General features: G+C 39.4%; 1 protein-coding gene across 1 annotated transcript in view; it reads right to left on the bottom strand.

Annotated features, from left to right (window-relative positions):
* The window catches only part of PIK3CA (phosphatidylinositol-4,5-bisphosphate 3-kinase catalytic subunit alpha), a 369,462-nt gene that overhangs the window by 101,515 nt on the left and 251,921 nt on the right, over positions 1-16,026 (bottom strand). Inside the window, exons 15-16 of the mRNA XM_053710159.1 lie at positions 2,365-2,446; positions 1,866-2,030 (exon numbers count right to left, since the gene is read on the bottom strand). Coding sequence (XP_053566134.1) covers positions 1,866-2,030; positions 2,365-2,446 — 247 coding nt within the window. The remainder of the gene's footprint in view (positions 1-1,865; positions 2,031-2,364; positions 2,447-16,026) is intronic.

The following is a 16,026-nucleotide window of genomic DNA, read 5'->3' as shown; positions in this document are numbered from 1 at the left end:
CATTTTGAGCCCTTCAGAGAAGTCCTGGACCATGCAGGAAGAAGCTGGATGTCTGTGTCTGTAATTTTTGCTGCGCAAAAAAGCGCTAAAATAGGCCCCTCCCACTCATATTACAACAGTGGAAAGCCTCCAGGAACTGTTTCTAGGCAAAATTCAAGCCAGCCATGTGGAAAAAACTAGGCCCCAATAAGTTTTATCACCAAACATATATAAAAAACGATTATCATGCCAGCAAACATTTTAAAATACACTTTTATAAGAGTATGTATCTCTATTAATAAGCCTGATACCAGTCGCTATCACTGCATTTAAGGCTTTACTTACATTACTTCGGTATCAGCAGCATTTTCTAGCAAATTCCATTCCCTAGAAAAATAACTTAACTGCACATACCTGATTGCAGGAAAACCTGCACGCTATTCCCCCTCTGAAGTTACCTCACTCCTCAGAATATGTGAGAACAGCAAAGGATCTTAGTTACTTCTGCTAAGATCATAGAAAACGCAGGCAGATTCTTCTTCTAAATACTGCCTGAGATAAACAGTACACTCCGGTACCATTTAAAAATAACAAACTTTTGATTGAAGAAATAAACTAAGTATAGAACACCACAGTCCTCTTACGACCTCCATCTTTGTTGAGAGTTGCAAGAGAATGACTGGATATGACAGTGAGGGGAGGAGCTATATAGCAGCTCTGCTGTGGGTGATCCTCTTGCAACTTCCTGTTGGGAAGGAGAATATCCCATAAGTAATGGATGATCCGTGGACTGGATACACTTAACAAGAGAAAACAGAATATCCGCGACATTGATGATTTATTTATCAAAAGTCCGATGTTCATTGCTCCGTACTTGACGCGCGTGTTTTTAATAAATAAGTGCGTTGTATGTAGATTTGTGGCGGCGATGTCTAGCAAGCATATTGACGCCAATTAATGCACATAGATTTGATAAATCGGCCCCTAAGCCTTTACACTTATATCTTCAATATTTAAACAACTGATATAATTGTAAAAAATGCATCTATTCAAGACTAATCTTTGCTTTGAATACATTATTATGTATAGGTACTTTTTAATATCCCTTTAAGGAAAAGTTGTTTAAATATGATGTAAAGCTTACAGGAAGTGCAACTGATACCTAGGTATCTGTTGCTCACTGACTAAAAGGACAAATTCCACAGGAAAAAAGGTTTCTAAAGCACATGATTTTTTAATTTTTTAAATAAAGCACTGTAATACTTTTTCAAACACTATCTTTTAGGTGGAACACAAAAAGGGACATGAAACCCAAAACCATTATTTCCTGATTCAGAAAGAGCATTCAAGTTTAAACAACTTTCATAGTTAGATCTATTATCTAATTTGCTTCATTCTCTTGGTATCCTTTGTTGAATAAGCAGCAATGCACTAATTGGAGCAAAACACATGGCAAGAAGTATAGCCTCAATGAGCAGATATCTCCCAGTAGTGCATTGCTGCCCATGAGCCTAGCTAGGTATGCTTTTCAACCAAGGATACCAAAGGAACAAAGCAAATTAGAGAATAGAAATAAATTAGAAAGCAAATTGGAAAGTTTTTAAAAACTGCATGTTCTACCTGGTTTTATTTCCATTTAATCCATTAATAACACTACTATATTGTTATATTTTAATTTAGTAAAACTTTGCAATAGCTTAATGTCTCTGAATACAATACATGGCCTTTTTTGCATTATATTTGTATAAGGGCAACAGATTCTACAGCCCTATACATGGGGTTGCAAAAAAAGCCAAGATAAGAATAGGCAGGATCAGAAAGCTGATCATAAACTAAGACATTTAATGCTCAACAACAAGTAAAAAAAAAAAAACAACTTTATTTACCTGCACTAGTTGAATTAAATACTGAGACAGTTTGTCATCTGTCAAATACTTCTCAAGGCAAGTTACTGCAAATGATCTAACCATTCGATCTGGATAATTGAAGTCCAGAAGTTCCATTGCTTGCTCAGGCCGAAGTGCAGGCCATTCTTTTAGCAAACAGTACATCTGTGTAAGAGAAATAATGTTAATAAAAAAGCCAGTACTGTGGTAAAAAACAAACAAAAAAAATGGCCTTTTTCTTAAATAAACAGAAGTTATATTTACATATACACACACGTTATCTCTGTTAATAGTCCATGGTGATTTGGAGTGTAAGTCTTGATACTGCCTAAAATGACTGCATCCTGTTATGTAATTTAAAATAAATCCTTGTTTCATCTGCACTAATTATCAGAATAGTGATTTTACATATGACTTGAAACCATCTCCATATAGACTATCATGTTCTACTGAATAGCACTTATACATAATAGAAATAAAAAAACTGTTAAAAAACTACCTGGGAAACATCATCTCTGCAATTCCATTTCACAGCTAGAAGCAGCTTAGGAAGAATGTCAGGAGTATTTAGACAATAATGCCTGTGAAAGCAAACATGCATTAGTTTATCAAGACAAAATACACAAAATTATAACAAGTGTTAATGCTGCGGCACAAAACCAGAGTAACACTGGTAAATTCATTTCTACAAACTCTCCTAGCATCATAAGTACTGCTAAGTAGATGGCCTCTGACCTTCCCACTTTAGTTAGATGAATAAAAAACCTATTTGCTAAAAGGGGATTGGAACTAAAATGTCTCCTGAAGAGGAATAGGCACAAGCTTTGTGTCAAGCAGAATGAGAGCTTGTTCATACAGTTCTCCTCTGAGAGCAAAGTAATTAATTTATTGGCACACATAAATATTGTTTTTATCTCATACTCCCAAAGAAGTCAGTACTAGTGGGTCAGTGTCATAACTAAAACTATATGAATGCAAGGGCGGGATAAAAAAAATCTCTGCCTTTTCCAAATGAGGTGTTTCTATAATTCCTTTTGTCAGAGACCATATACTGACCAGCATCAATGTAGTTCTAATAAGATGTAAAAGAACAATTGGTTATATGCTGCTAGCTTTAGTAACCAAGTAACAATATTTGATTAAAAATATTAAAGCTATAAGTATTTAGCTCTCAGTACTTCTTCCCTTTACCTAGATCTAATATAAAGCCATCAATCAATAAAAATATCCATATGAAACATACCAGTGAACATCAGGCATCTCTCTAGTGTGCAGTGCCCATTAATTGATTGTATACATCTATACTATAATGGCGTTTGTAACGTGTCCGTCGCCGTCATCAGTTGCACACGCATCCTCAAATGAATGTTGGCAGCGAGAGGCAGCCAATAGAACGTTGGCTGCGCATGCAGCCAAGAGAATTCTGCACCGCAGGTGGATTCTTTCACCACCCTGCCATTTTTGGAATCCACCGGGATGCAGCAAAGGCAAATGGAGCATTAAAAAAAAAAAAAACACGCCAGCAAAAAGTATTTTTAAAAAAAAAAAAAAACCCTAAACGTCCACAATAAAAAAACAAAACAACTAACTGTCCGCAATAAGTAATAAAAAAAAGTCTAACCGCCCGCACGAAGTATTAAATAAAAAATACCCAATACAATTATTAACCCCTAAATCCGCCAACCACAACATCGCAAACTACCTAATACTATTAGCCCCTAATCTGCCAACCCCCCAACGCATTAAACCTAAATTACCTATTAACTCCTAAACCGCCAACCCCCACAACGCAATAAAACTAATTTAATGACTAAGCCCCCTAACCTAACACCCCCTAAATTAACCCCTTAATTACATTAAAATGACATTACATTTAAAATGAAAAAAAAAAAATGACATTACATTAATCTAAAAATCACAGAAAATAAAAAAGGCTAAAATTACAAAAAATAATAAACAACACTATCCAAAATAAACCTAATCCCTATGAAAATAAAAAAAGCCCCCCCCAAAATAAAACCACCCCCTAATCTAAAAATAAACTACCAATAGTCCTTAAAAGGGCTTTTTGTAGGGCATTGTCCTAAAGAAATCAGCTATTTTACATTAAAAATAAACAAAGCCCCCCCTAACATTAAAACCTAAACTACCCATTGCCCCTAAAGGGGCATTTGTAAGGGCATTCGGCTCTTTTGCAAATTGCCCAATAAACCCTAATCTAACCCCCCCCCCCCCCCAAAAAAAAAAAACAACCCCAACACTAAAGCCCCAAATAGGTACTCACGGTTTTAGAAGTCCGGCGGAGGAGGTCTTCTTCCAGGCGGGTCCATCACCCTCCACAGCCAAGGCGGCGCGGAGGTCCGTAGCAGTCTTCCCAGATGTGCGCGGAGCGAAGGCAGTGCGGTCTTCCCAGATGTGGCGATCCTCTGCGGTGGTCGTCGGGGAAGACGTGGAGGTTTCTCTTCATGCAATTGTCCTGCGTACACTGAAGATTGAATACAAGGTACCCCATATTTATTGGGGTACCTTGCATTCCGATTGACTGGAATTTTCAAAATCAGCCAATAGGATGAGAGCTACTGAAATCGTATTGGCTGATTTGAACAGCCAATAGGATTTTAGTAGCTTTAAACCTATTGGTTGTTTTGAAAAAATCAGCCAATAGGAATGCAAGGTACCCCAAATTGATTTTGGTACCTTGCATTCAATATTCAGTATACAACGGACATCGAATGAAGACGAGCCTCCATGCCGCCGCAGCCACCGATGACCACCGCTGAGGATCGCCACATCTAGGAAGACCGCTCCGGACCTCCGCTCTGCGCCACCTTCGCTGTGGATGAAGATGGACCCGCCTGGAAGAAGACCTCCGCCGGACTTCTGAAACCGTGAGCATCTATTTGGGGCTTTTAGTGTGTGTTAGTTTTTTTGGGTTTTTATTTTGTTTTTTTAGATTAGGGTTTATTGGGCAATTTGCAAAAGAGCTGAATGCCCTTTTAAGGGCAGTGAAAAAGAGCTGAATGCCCTTTTAAGGGCAATGCCCATACAAATTCCCCTTTAGGATCAATGGGTAGTTTAGGTTTATTAGTGTAAGTTTTTTTTATTTTGGGGGGTTTGGTGGGTGGGATTTTTTACTATTAGGGGGGACTTTGTTTATTTTTAATGTAAAAGCTGATTTCTTTTGGGCAATTCCCTACAAAAAGTCATTTTAAGGGCTATTGGTAGGTTATTCTTAGATTAGGGGTGGTTTTATTTTGGGGGGGGGGGGCTTTTTTATTTTCATAGGTATAACGTTTAATTTTTTATTTTGGATAGTGTTTATTTTTTATTTTTGCAGCTTGGGGGGTTACATTTTTCACACAGACTGCCCTCTGGGCAGGCTTATCAACTGCTAAGAGATTTAGAGGCTTGACAAATTAGACCAGAAATTGGTAGACTTTGAGCTGTAACCTGAAATATTTAAGGATAAACTATAAATTTACTTTTCTTGACTGCTAAAAAGCGAATATTATCAAATGAATGTGTAACTTGTTTTGCTGACAAAGTGACAAAAAGAACAAAACAGGGAAAAACTGCTTTTAAAAGAATTACAGCACAGTAAACAATATTTAAAATATGAATGTACAATATATACATAACTGAAATACCTTATAGAGTGGGTAAAATTTCCTAATAAAATCATTTTAAAAGGGCTATAATAGTTGAAAAATGAAATGCTCCAATTTGTTGAATTACCGATCGACAGCAATGCTGGTCCCAAGTGGAAACCAATCGCACAACTCAGCTGTGTAATCAAATAGAACATGTAATATTTTTACTATTATAGCCCTTAAAGTGGTCATTAAAATAGAATAATCTTAATTTCATGACAAGATCTATTTATTTATGTGATATGTGGACATGCAAGTTAAATAACGGGGGGAGACAAGATCTCCTTAAGGTTTCCTGGTAAGTCATGATCCAAAAAATCTAAAAGGTAAGGGTGCACATAGGATTATGAGAAAATGTATATATATATATATATATTTAAAAATTAACAGGTGATTCATTTCCTTGAGCTATGGTTCTTTAAACATGCAGTACATATAGCTCAAGGTTACATGGAAGGGTATAGAGTTGAGAAGTAATTTAGACATGCGTTAAAAAGAGGTGAAGAAAGTATCCTTTTCGGAGAGAGAAGCAAAAGGAATACATATCAATGTTGCAGACATGTGAAAAAAACAAAGACAAACATGAACAGAACTGTCTGGACTCAGCACTTACCTATGTGATAAGCGTGTCTAAAAGGCGATAACCCTGAGGTCTGTGCTTTTGTGTGGCGCTAATATTACATGAGTAATCCTGGAGAAGCTCCAGCCTTGTGATCTCTGTATGCTGCATGTGTTTATTGTTCTTGCCTGACCAAAGATGTTTAACATTCAGGATGGACATAGACCAAAGCTGGAACACTGAACTTATGGTAGTGCTTTACGGCTCTAAATCAGCTTTTCCTGTGTAACCTGCTCTGTTCTGTGTTGTGGATAAATACTGTTCAGGTCAGAGGGGCCGTTAATATACACAGAGTGTAGTGGTGTGTTGTCTACATGAACATCTGTTAAAGGGACATTATACACTCATTTTTTCTTTGCATAAATGTTTTGTAGATGATCTATTTATATAGCCCATAAAGTTTTTTTTTTAATTAATGTATAGTTTTGCTTATTTTTAAATAACATTGCTCTGATTTTCAGACTCCTAACCAAGCCCCAAAGTTTTATGTGAATACGCTCGACTACCTACTCCAGCTTGCTCCTGTTTGTTTAAAGGGTCTTTTCATATGCAAAAGAAGGGGGAGGGGGGGAGTGTCTTATTTGCCACTTGCAGTGGGCTTTCCAGCTACCTTTTCAACAGAGCCAAAGTGACAGCTTCTAAGTAAGTTTTTAAACAGTTTTATACTGGATTTTTATATCAGTATCTGTGCATATTATTCTTTATAGTAGTGTCTATTACATGCAGTTATATGAAAAGGAGTGTATACTGTCCCTTTAATCATCTTTATGTGTGGTTAGTGCTTTACTGACCTTAAGAGCAGCGGGAGCTGCAGTCATTTTCAAAGCACTAACACTGTCCTCATTGGTTTATACATTGGTCCTATCGCCTGCCTCACTATCCACCATGCCATGCTTGCTTCCCTTTGACGTAGGAGGATCTAGCCCTTTAAGTGGAACACTGGCAGCACTGGACTACTTTTGCTTGGACTGAGCATGTAAGATTTTAGTGCTCGCCTCGATCCGGTACCTCTTATTAGCATGTGCCACTGTAAGCAGCGATAGTACGGCTGCCATATGGCTGTTTCTGGGGGCTTTCTAGTCATATATGCTCTATGCCTAATATAGTTGTAGATGCGCTTGCTGGTTTTATTATGACCTAGATTTGGAAGGGGTGTGCATTTTTGCCTGATATATTTTTATCTAATATTTTTTGTAATATATTTGGATAATAAACCAGACATTTCTGTTATAAAAGAGTGCTGAATTCCCTGTCTGTATCAGGATTACAACCTGATTTTTCTCTTTTTCCTTTTGACTAATAAAATAGTACTAAGCTCAGACAATAATTGTTAAAGCAGTAACATTATCTAAAACAACATTATCCTAAAGGTGACTATTGGTTTTATGGATTAGTATCCTATTGATAATTAGGCAATTTAAAAATAACATATTGTGACCCGCACATATTGCAGAACTGTGGTTATTTATTTTTTTGCATTTTACCTCATAGTACAACTCTGAAAAGGAATTTGTTGAAAGGGAATCACATGCCTTACCACAAAGTTTAGCATTTGTTTTGTACTCTTGAAGCTCAAAATACTTGCAAGAGATTGTAAGCTTCGTTCAAAAACCTTTAGGAAAGACAGGATCTCCTTAATAGGACATGAAACCCCACATTTTTCTTTCATAATTCAGATAGAGCATACTATTTTAAACAACTTTAAAATGTACTTATATAATCTATTTTGTTAAAGGAGCAGCAATGCACTGCTGGGAGCTAGCTGAAAGCCAATGTCAAGAGACATTTGTGCAGCCACCAATCAGCAGCTTCTGAGCATACCTAGGTATTCTTTTCAACAAAGGATACAAAGAGAACGAAACAAATTAGATAATAGAAATGCATCGAAAAGTTATTTAAAATGTCATGGTCGGAGGGTTCCGGTGGGCGGCCCTACAAGATGGCTGCAGGCTTCATCAGCTCTGAAGAAATCTACTCCTAACGCTAATATTGCTGCTACCTATCTACGCCATCTGCATCTCCCTTGACAGGCAAGCTGTCCGGGAACACCTAGCAGATAGAAGGATTAACAACTCTTCTACCCCGGAACGTCATTTTGAAGAATAAAGCCGTTGGGCTGAGTGGCGGGAATAATACCGCCACACTGTACATACATCTAACAAAGTTCCCGTTTCTTAATAAAGTTCTTGCCCAGTTACAATGGAGATCTCCAGCATCAAAGAAGGCTCTGCTGGCTCTTACATCCTAGCGGAACTACAAAACATATTTTTGCCAAGGCTAGAGAGACTCGTGCATGCCTGTACTGACTTATGCACCTTGCTATCGAATGAGAAACAACCTGGTCCACAGGAGAGGCTAGCCATTGCGCCCATCACAAGAGCCGACACATTCATGGCTGTTCATGATAGCTCCAGAGCCCCACATCTACCGGTAAGCGGAACAGTGCTTCCAGCTTTATATCTAGTGGAGCCTGTCTTGGAACTAAAATCCAGACCAGAGGAGAGCCTGCTGCCACCTCCGTTGCCTCGCGCACAGTGGATTGTGCCTTCAGAACTTAATATCCAGGCAATTTGGGAGGTTTATGCCACACAGCCGACTCAATGCCTGGAGCACAACTTACCGCTCTGCTGTATGGCTTATTGGACGGCCACCTCGGCTCCAGTTGCGGATCTTGGCCCGGGCTTTGGAAATGAGGCTGCCTACTACCCCGCATACTCTGCCGCTATTCCTGCTGAGCCCACTGCCGCCTTGTTTACCCCCGCCACTGCGCCTGATCCACTACAGCACACTGTTTCTTTACGCGCTCCGCATTTAGTTGCAGGAGTTAACGTCTATCCCCCTGATTATGGAAAGCAGCTTGGCGGCTGTTGTCCCCCACAGGCAGGCCGTGCTCCACTGGACTGTGATTACTTGACTCTAACTCGGGCAGGAATCGGGTAACCTACCTACTTTGTACTGCATGTTTGCTGCGGAGCCACAGTCTCTCTGTACTTGTTGCCGACTTTGGAATGCGCAACACACATCCTAAGGTTAAAAACAGCACAAGACTAAGGCACCCCGTCTGACGTATTGTAGAAACTGCCGCTAATTACTGAGTAAATAATTTTAATGTTGTAAACGTTGATGTGTTCTGTGGGCATTCTCCCTTCTGTTTCATACTATATGTTGTGCGTGGCATTCATTTGAGCACTACCCCGGGTACACTGGGCTGCTGGAGTCTGCCGGGTCTAATTCAAATATCTAGAACCTAAGACTTTTGTATATCCTGCATACTACTCCTCCAATAATCCCTGTTTCATTTATTTTGACTGGCCACAGATGGCTTTTTCTTTCCCTTCTTTCTTTTTCTATTTCATTTTATTGTATTTTACTTTAACAAAAATTGAGGTTACTGCACCTGTCAGAACATATAATTTTTCACCATAACTTATAAGGGCTACATGTACCATGATCAATCAAATAGTTCTGCAACCTGAGGCCCCGGCATACATATAAGCTCTTGCCTTGAATTCTAACCAAACACACTTGACCTCTCTAAGCAGCCTACCCATATCCTACTTATATATATGTACCAAGAATTTATTAGGGCATTGTGGACAGGCAGTATCACTGTTTGATGAAAGTTATTAAACTTGAGACCCCCTGATCCCTTCCCCTTTAGCCAAGAATCCGACCATCTCTGAACATGCTTGTTATTAGCATAACATAATTCTTAAATTCTGTAATACAGATAATATATCTAGTTATCCCATGCCATTTCCACGGAGGTAATCTGCTTTAGACCAGCGATTAACAGCCTATTTAAACTATATAAAATTATCAAGTTCAGCGCATGGCTAATCCTCAACACACATTAAGTAGCATGAGACTGGTTAGATTTACAACACTGACAAAATGGATCACATCACTGGATTACGTGGGGCAGATGTGCTCAGCCACCCTTTATCTAATGAAATTTCTTAATAAATGTAGCATAGGACAATATGCGTACAGATGATTAGTCAGGTTAAGTATGACTTCTGGTAGATTTGGCTACCCCCTGTTTGTTTATTTTATTATTTGTGTTTTATGTTCTGTGTAATATAGTTAGGGATGTTGCTATAGTTAGTAAGTACTTTAAGAAGGAGTAACCAAACCATATCGATACTGAAGATCTAATATCATACGATTCTATCATACATACTACATCCTTTAATTGGGTTACCCCCCTGATGGGTCAGGAACGGAAGCTACAAATTTTTAGTTAGGTTAGGTTTAGACTGATTGTGTTTGATTAAAAATAAAACCCCAACAATATGGTAATAGCGAATATATAAACTAGAACATGTTCTACCTATATAATTCTGATGTTGTTCTCAATACAAGTGTAAACATTGCATACTACCGTATCTGTCAGACCTAAGTTGTCATATACTATTATATCACACTGTCTTATCAGATTTGAATTGTTCCACTGCACCCTGCGCGGTGTGTTTTTGATCTGTTGCATACCGCTGTACCATTTGCTGGTTATAAATAAAAATTAAAAAAAAAAAAAAAATGTCATGGTCTCTCTAAATCATGAAAGAAAAAAATGTGGGTTTCATGCCCCTTTAACACTGCAATTCTACCAGTTGTATATGACATTGGAGAAATGCTTAGAGGATCAATGAGAAAGGAAGAAATAATTAAGGGAATCAGTGTTCTAATAAGTAGAAACGTCCAGTAAAATTTCGTCCAGTAAAATTATTGTGCAGCATATTTTAAATTTGATGCTAGCCTAGAGCTGCTGTTTGAGTTTATGACTTGACTTACTGTTTTGCATATAATAGTTTTCTAGGACTATACTTTATTTGGATAATTGGTAAATAATAATAAGTTAAATCTGATTCTGTTACATAGAACAGAATGCAGAATGTGTATCGATATTAAATTAATAAACAATATATTATTCTTCATTTAGTCCTATATAACAAACAGTTTAACAGATTTTGATTTATATTGTTTTGTTAAGTTATTTTCTGTCCAATTTTGGTGTGTTACTTTCAATAAAAGTGTTATTTACTTTATTGACTTGTAGTTTTTCATTTCAGATTTTGTTTTAAAAAAAAAAAAAAAAAAATCATTTTCGATTTCCGTTTTCGGCCAAGGGCAGCCTGAATTTTCAGTTACGGGCAGAATTTGTGTGGTTAAAATCCAAGTCTGTCAAAATAATTGAAATAAAAGGGCTTAGATACAAGGTAATCACAGAGGTAAAAAGTATATTAGTATAACTGTATTGGTTACGCAAAACTGAGGAATGGGTAATATAGGGATTATCTTTAACCCCTTAACGACCAATGTCGTACCCTGTACGTTGATCACTATGCCCTTAAGGACTAGCGGCAGTCCTGAGCTTCACTCTGCCGCATTCTTGCTCAAAATAGCAAGATTGCAATATTTCTGCATGCCCTGTAGTGCGCGCAGTACATCAGGAGAGTGTGTGTGTGTGTGTGTGTGGGGGGGGGGGGGGGGGGGTTGCGTGCGCACTCTGCATTGATCGATGTGATAGATGGAGGGAAATTATTTTTTGTAAAGGGATCGGGGAGGGTGTTGAGGGGGGGGGGGGGTAGCTACACTACAGAAAATGATTTAGGGGGGAAAAAAAATGACAGCAGGCAGCTGCCAGTACCCAAGATGGTGGAAGACAGGTAGAGGGGGGAGGATTAGAGAGCTGTATGGGGGGGGGGGGGAGAATCAGGCAGGTTGGGGGCTGAGGGGGGATCCATCACTGCAAAATAAATATATTTGAAAAAAAAAAATTGCCTTCTATGTTAGTACTGGCAGACTTTCTGCCAGTACTTAAGATGGCGGTGACAATTGTGAGGTGGGGGATGGAAAAGAGCTGTTTGAGGGGGGGGTCAGGAAAGGATCAGGGGGTGGGATGTTGTGTCAGGTGGGAGGCTGATCTCTATACTAAAGCTAAAATTAACCCTACAAGCTCACTACAAGCTCCCTAATTAACCCCTTCACAGCTGGGCATAATACAAGTGTTGTGCACAGCGGCATTTAGCAGCCTTCTTATTACCAAAAAGCCATGCCAAAGCCATATGTGTCTGCCTTTTCTAAATAAAGGGGATCCCAGAGAAGCATTTACAACCATTTGTGCCATGATTGCACTAACTGTTTGTAAATAATTTCAGTGAGAAACCTAAAATTGTGAAAAAGTGAACGATTTTCTTTATTTGATCGCATTTGGCGGTGAAATGGTGGCATAAAATATATCAAAATGGGCCTAGATCAATACTTTGGGTTGTCTACTACACTACAGCTAAAGTTAACCCTACTAGCTCCCTAATTAACCCCTTCACTGCTGGGCATAATACACGTGTGGTGGGCAGCAGCATTTAGCAGCCTTTTAATTACCAAAAAGCAACGCCAAAGCCATATATGTCTGCTATTACTGAACAAAGGGGATCCCAGAGAAGCACTTACAACCATTTGTGCCATAATTGCACAAGCTGTTTGTAAATAATTTCAGTGAGAAACCTAAAGTTTGTGAAAAGGTTTGTGATTTTTTTTTTTTATTTGATCGCATTTGGCAGTGAAATGGTGGCATGAAATATACCAAAATGGGCCTAGATCAATACTTTGGGTTGACTACTAAAAAAAAAAAATAAAAAAAAAAAAATGTATACATGTGAAGGGTTATTAAGGGATTCCTGACAGATATCAGCGTTCCAATGTAACTATCGAATAATTTTGAAAAAAAAGGAAATTTATGTTTACCTGATAAATGTATTTCTTTTACGATATGACGAGTCCACGGATTTCATCTTTACTTATGGGATATCACCTCCTGGTCAGCAGGAGGAGGCAAAGAGCTCCACAGCAGAGCAGCATAAATAGCTCCTCCCTTCCCCCCAATCCAGTCATTCGACCGAAGTCAGGAAGAGAAAGGAAGAGCCAAGGAGTAGAGGTGAATGAAGTTTAACAAAATAAAAACCTGTCTTAGAAAAACTAAAGGGTGGGCCGTGGACTCATCATACCGTAAAAGAAATACATTTATCAGGTAAGCATAAATTTCCTTTTCTTTTAAAAGATATGACGAGTCCACGGATTTCATCATTACTTATGGGATACAATACCAAAAGCTATAGGACACGGATGAAAGGGAGAGACAAGACAGGAACCTAAACGGAAGGCACCACTGCTTGAAGAACCTTGCTCCCAAAAGCAGCCTCAGATGAGGCAAAAGTATCAAATTTGGAAAATTTGGAAAAAAGTGTGAAGAGACGACTAAGTTGCAGCCTTGCACATCTGTTCAACAGAAGCATAATTTTTAAATGCCCATGAGGAAACCACAGCTCTGGTAGAATGGGACGTAATTCGTTCTGGAGGCTGCTGTCCAGCAGACTCATATGCAACACGGACTCCTCAGCCAAAGAGAGGTAGCCGTAGCTTTCTGACCCCTACGTTTCCCAGCAAAAACAACAAATAATGAAGATGTTTGACGAAAATCCTTAGTCGCTTGTAAGTAGAACTTCAAGGCACGGACTACGTCCAAGTTATGTAACAGACGCTCCTTCTTAGAAGAAGGGTTAGGACACAAGGAAGGAATAACAATTTCCGGATTAATATTTTTTGTTAGAAACAACCTTAGGAAGAAAACCAGGGTTGATACTTACCACCTTATCAGCATGGAAAATAAGATGAGGAGAATCACATTGTACTGCCGAAAGCTCAGCAGAGGAAATAGCAATCAAAAATAAAACTTTCCAAGATAATAACTAATCTACGGAATGCATAGGTTCAAACGGAACCCCTTGAAGAACAATAAGAACTAAATTCAAACTCCAAGGAGGAGCAATTGGTCTAAACACAAGCCGGATTCTAGTCAGGGCCTGACAAAAGGATTGAACATCTGGAACATCTGCCAGACGCTTGTGTAGCAAAATAGACAAGGCAGAAATCTGTCCCTTTAAGGAACTTGCTGACAACCCTTTCTCCAATCCTTCCTGGAGAAAAGATAAAATCCTGAGAATCTTAACCCTACTCCATGAGTAGCTTTGGATTCACACCAATAAAGATATTTACGCCATATCTTATGGTAAATTTTTCTAGTAACAGGCTTGCGCGCCTGAATCAAGGTATCAATGACCGCATTAGAGAACCCTCACTTAGATAAAATCAAGCGCTCAATCTCCAAGCAGTCAGCTGCAGAGAAACTAGATTCGGATGATGGAAGGGTCCCTGAATAAGAAGGTCCTGCCTCAATGGAAGCTTCCATGGCGGCAGAGAGGACATGTCCACCAGATCGGCATACCAAGTCCTGCGAGGCCACGCAGGAGCGATTAGAATTAACGAAGCTCGGCATGTATTCAGAATCTTTAACTTTCTGACCTCCGTCAAGAAGATTTTCATAGATATAGAGTCTATTAGAGTTCCCAAGAAAGGAACCCTTGTCTGTGGAATTAGTGAACTTTTTTCTAGATTCACCTTCCACCCGTGAGTCCTTAGAAAGGACAGAACCATGTCGGTATGAGACTTCGTCACTTGGTAAGACGACACCTGGATCAGAATATCGTCCAGAAAAGGTGCCACTGCAATGCCCCGTGGTCGGAGAACCGCTAGCAGAGACCCTAGAACCTTCGTGAAGATCCTGGGTGCCGTGGCCAGCCCGAAGGGAAGAGCCACGAACTGAAAATATTTGTCCAGGAAGTCAAACCTTAGGAACTGGTGATGATCCTTGTGGATAGGAATATGAAGATATGCATCCTTTAAGTCCACGGTAGTCATAAATTGACCCTCCTGGATCAATGGGAGAATTGTCCGAATACTCTCCATCTTGAAGGATGGAACCCTGAGAAACTTGTTTAGACTCTTGAGATCTAAAATGGGTCAGAACGTTCCTTCTTTTTTGGGAATTACAAAAAGATTTGAGTAAAACTCCTGCCCCTGTTCCTGTATTGGAACGGGACAAATTACTCCCATAGTGGAGAGGTCTTTTACACAACGTAAGAACGCCTCTCTTTTTATCAGGTCTACAGACAATCGTGAAAGAAGGAACCTTAAGGAATTTTTTAACTCCAACTGATACCCTTGAGACACGATCTCTAGTGTCCAGGGATCCTGAACGTCTCTTATCCAAGCCTGGACAACGAGATTAAGTTTGCCCCCTACAAGATCCGGTCCCGGATTGGGGGCCGCCCCTTCATGCTGTCTTGGTAGCAGTGGTAGGTTTCTTGGGTTATTTACCCTTGTTCCAACCCTGGTTAGGTTTCCAGGTGGGTTTGGTTTGAGAATAATTCCCTTCCTGCTTAACAAAAGAGGAAGAGGGGATTCCCTTGAAGTTTCGAAAGGAACGAAAATTATTCTGTCGTCCCCTTTGAGTAGCTGTTTTGTCCTGAGGAAGGCGGTGACCCTTACCTCCCGTAATGTCAGAAATTATCTCTTTCAAGTCAGGCCCAAACAGGGTCTTACCCTTGAATCGCCAAGAGCTTTGATTTAGAGGACACATCCGCAGGCCAAAATTTTAACCATAAGGCTCTGCGCGCTGAAATGTAAAATCCTGAATTCTTAGCCGCCAATTTGGCGATCTGAAAGGCGGCATCCGTAATAAAAGAATTAGCCAGCTTAAGGCCTTATTTCTATCCATTATTTCCTCTAAAGGAGTCTTAGTCTTAAGGGACTCTTCTAGAGCGTCAAACCAAAAAGGCAGCCGCAGTTGTGACTGTTACAATGCAGGCCGTCGGTTGTAATAGAAACCCTTGATGAATATACAGCTTTTTTATCCATAGGGTCTTTGAAAGCACAACTGTCCTCAATAGGGACACCTACCTGTCTCCACTGACCGAGGATAAAGTCCCTGAACCGGCATGCCTAAGATCACTTGTGTAGTTTTGCAGAAACAAGTGTACCAAGGAGCCGTAAT

Source organism: Bombina bombina, chromosome 4 (assembly GCF_027579735.1).
Source record: "Bombina bombina isolate aBomBom1 chromosome 4, aBomBom1.pri, whole genome shotgun sequence".
Classification (NCBI taxonomy): Eukaryota; Metazoa; Chordata; class Amphibia; order Anura; family Bombinatoridae; genus Bombina; species Bombina bombina.
This window is presented reverse-complemented; position numbering and strand designations above follow the sequence as displayed.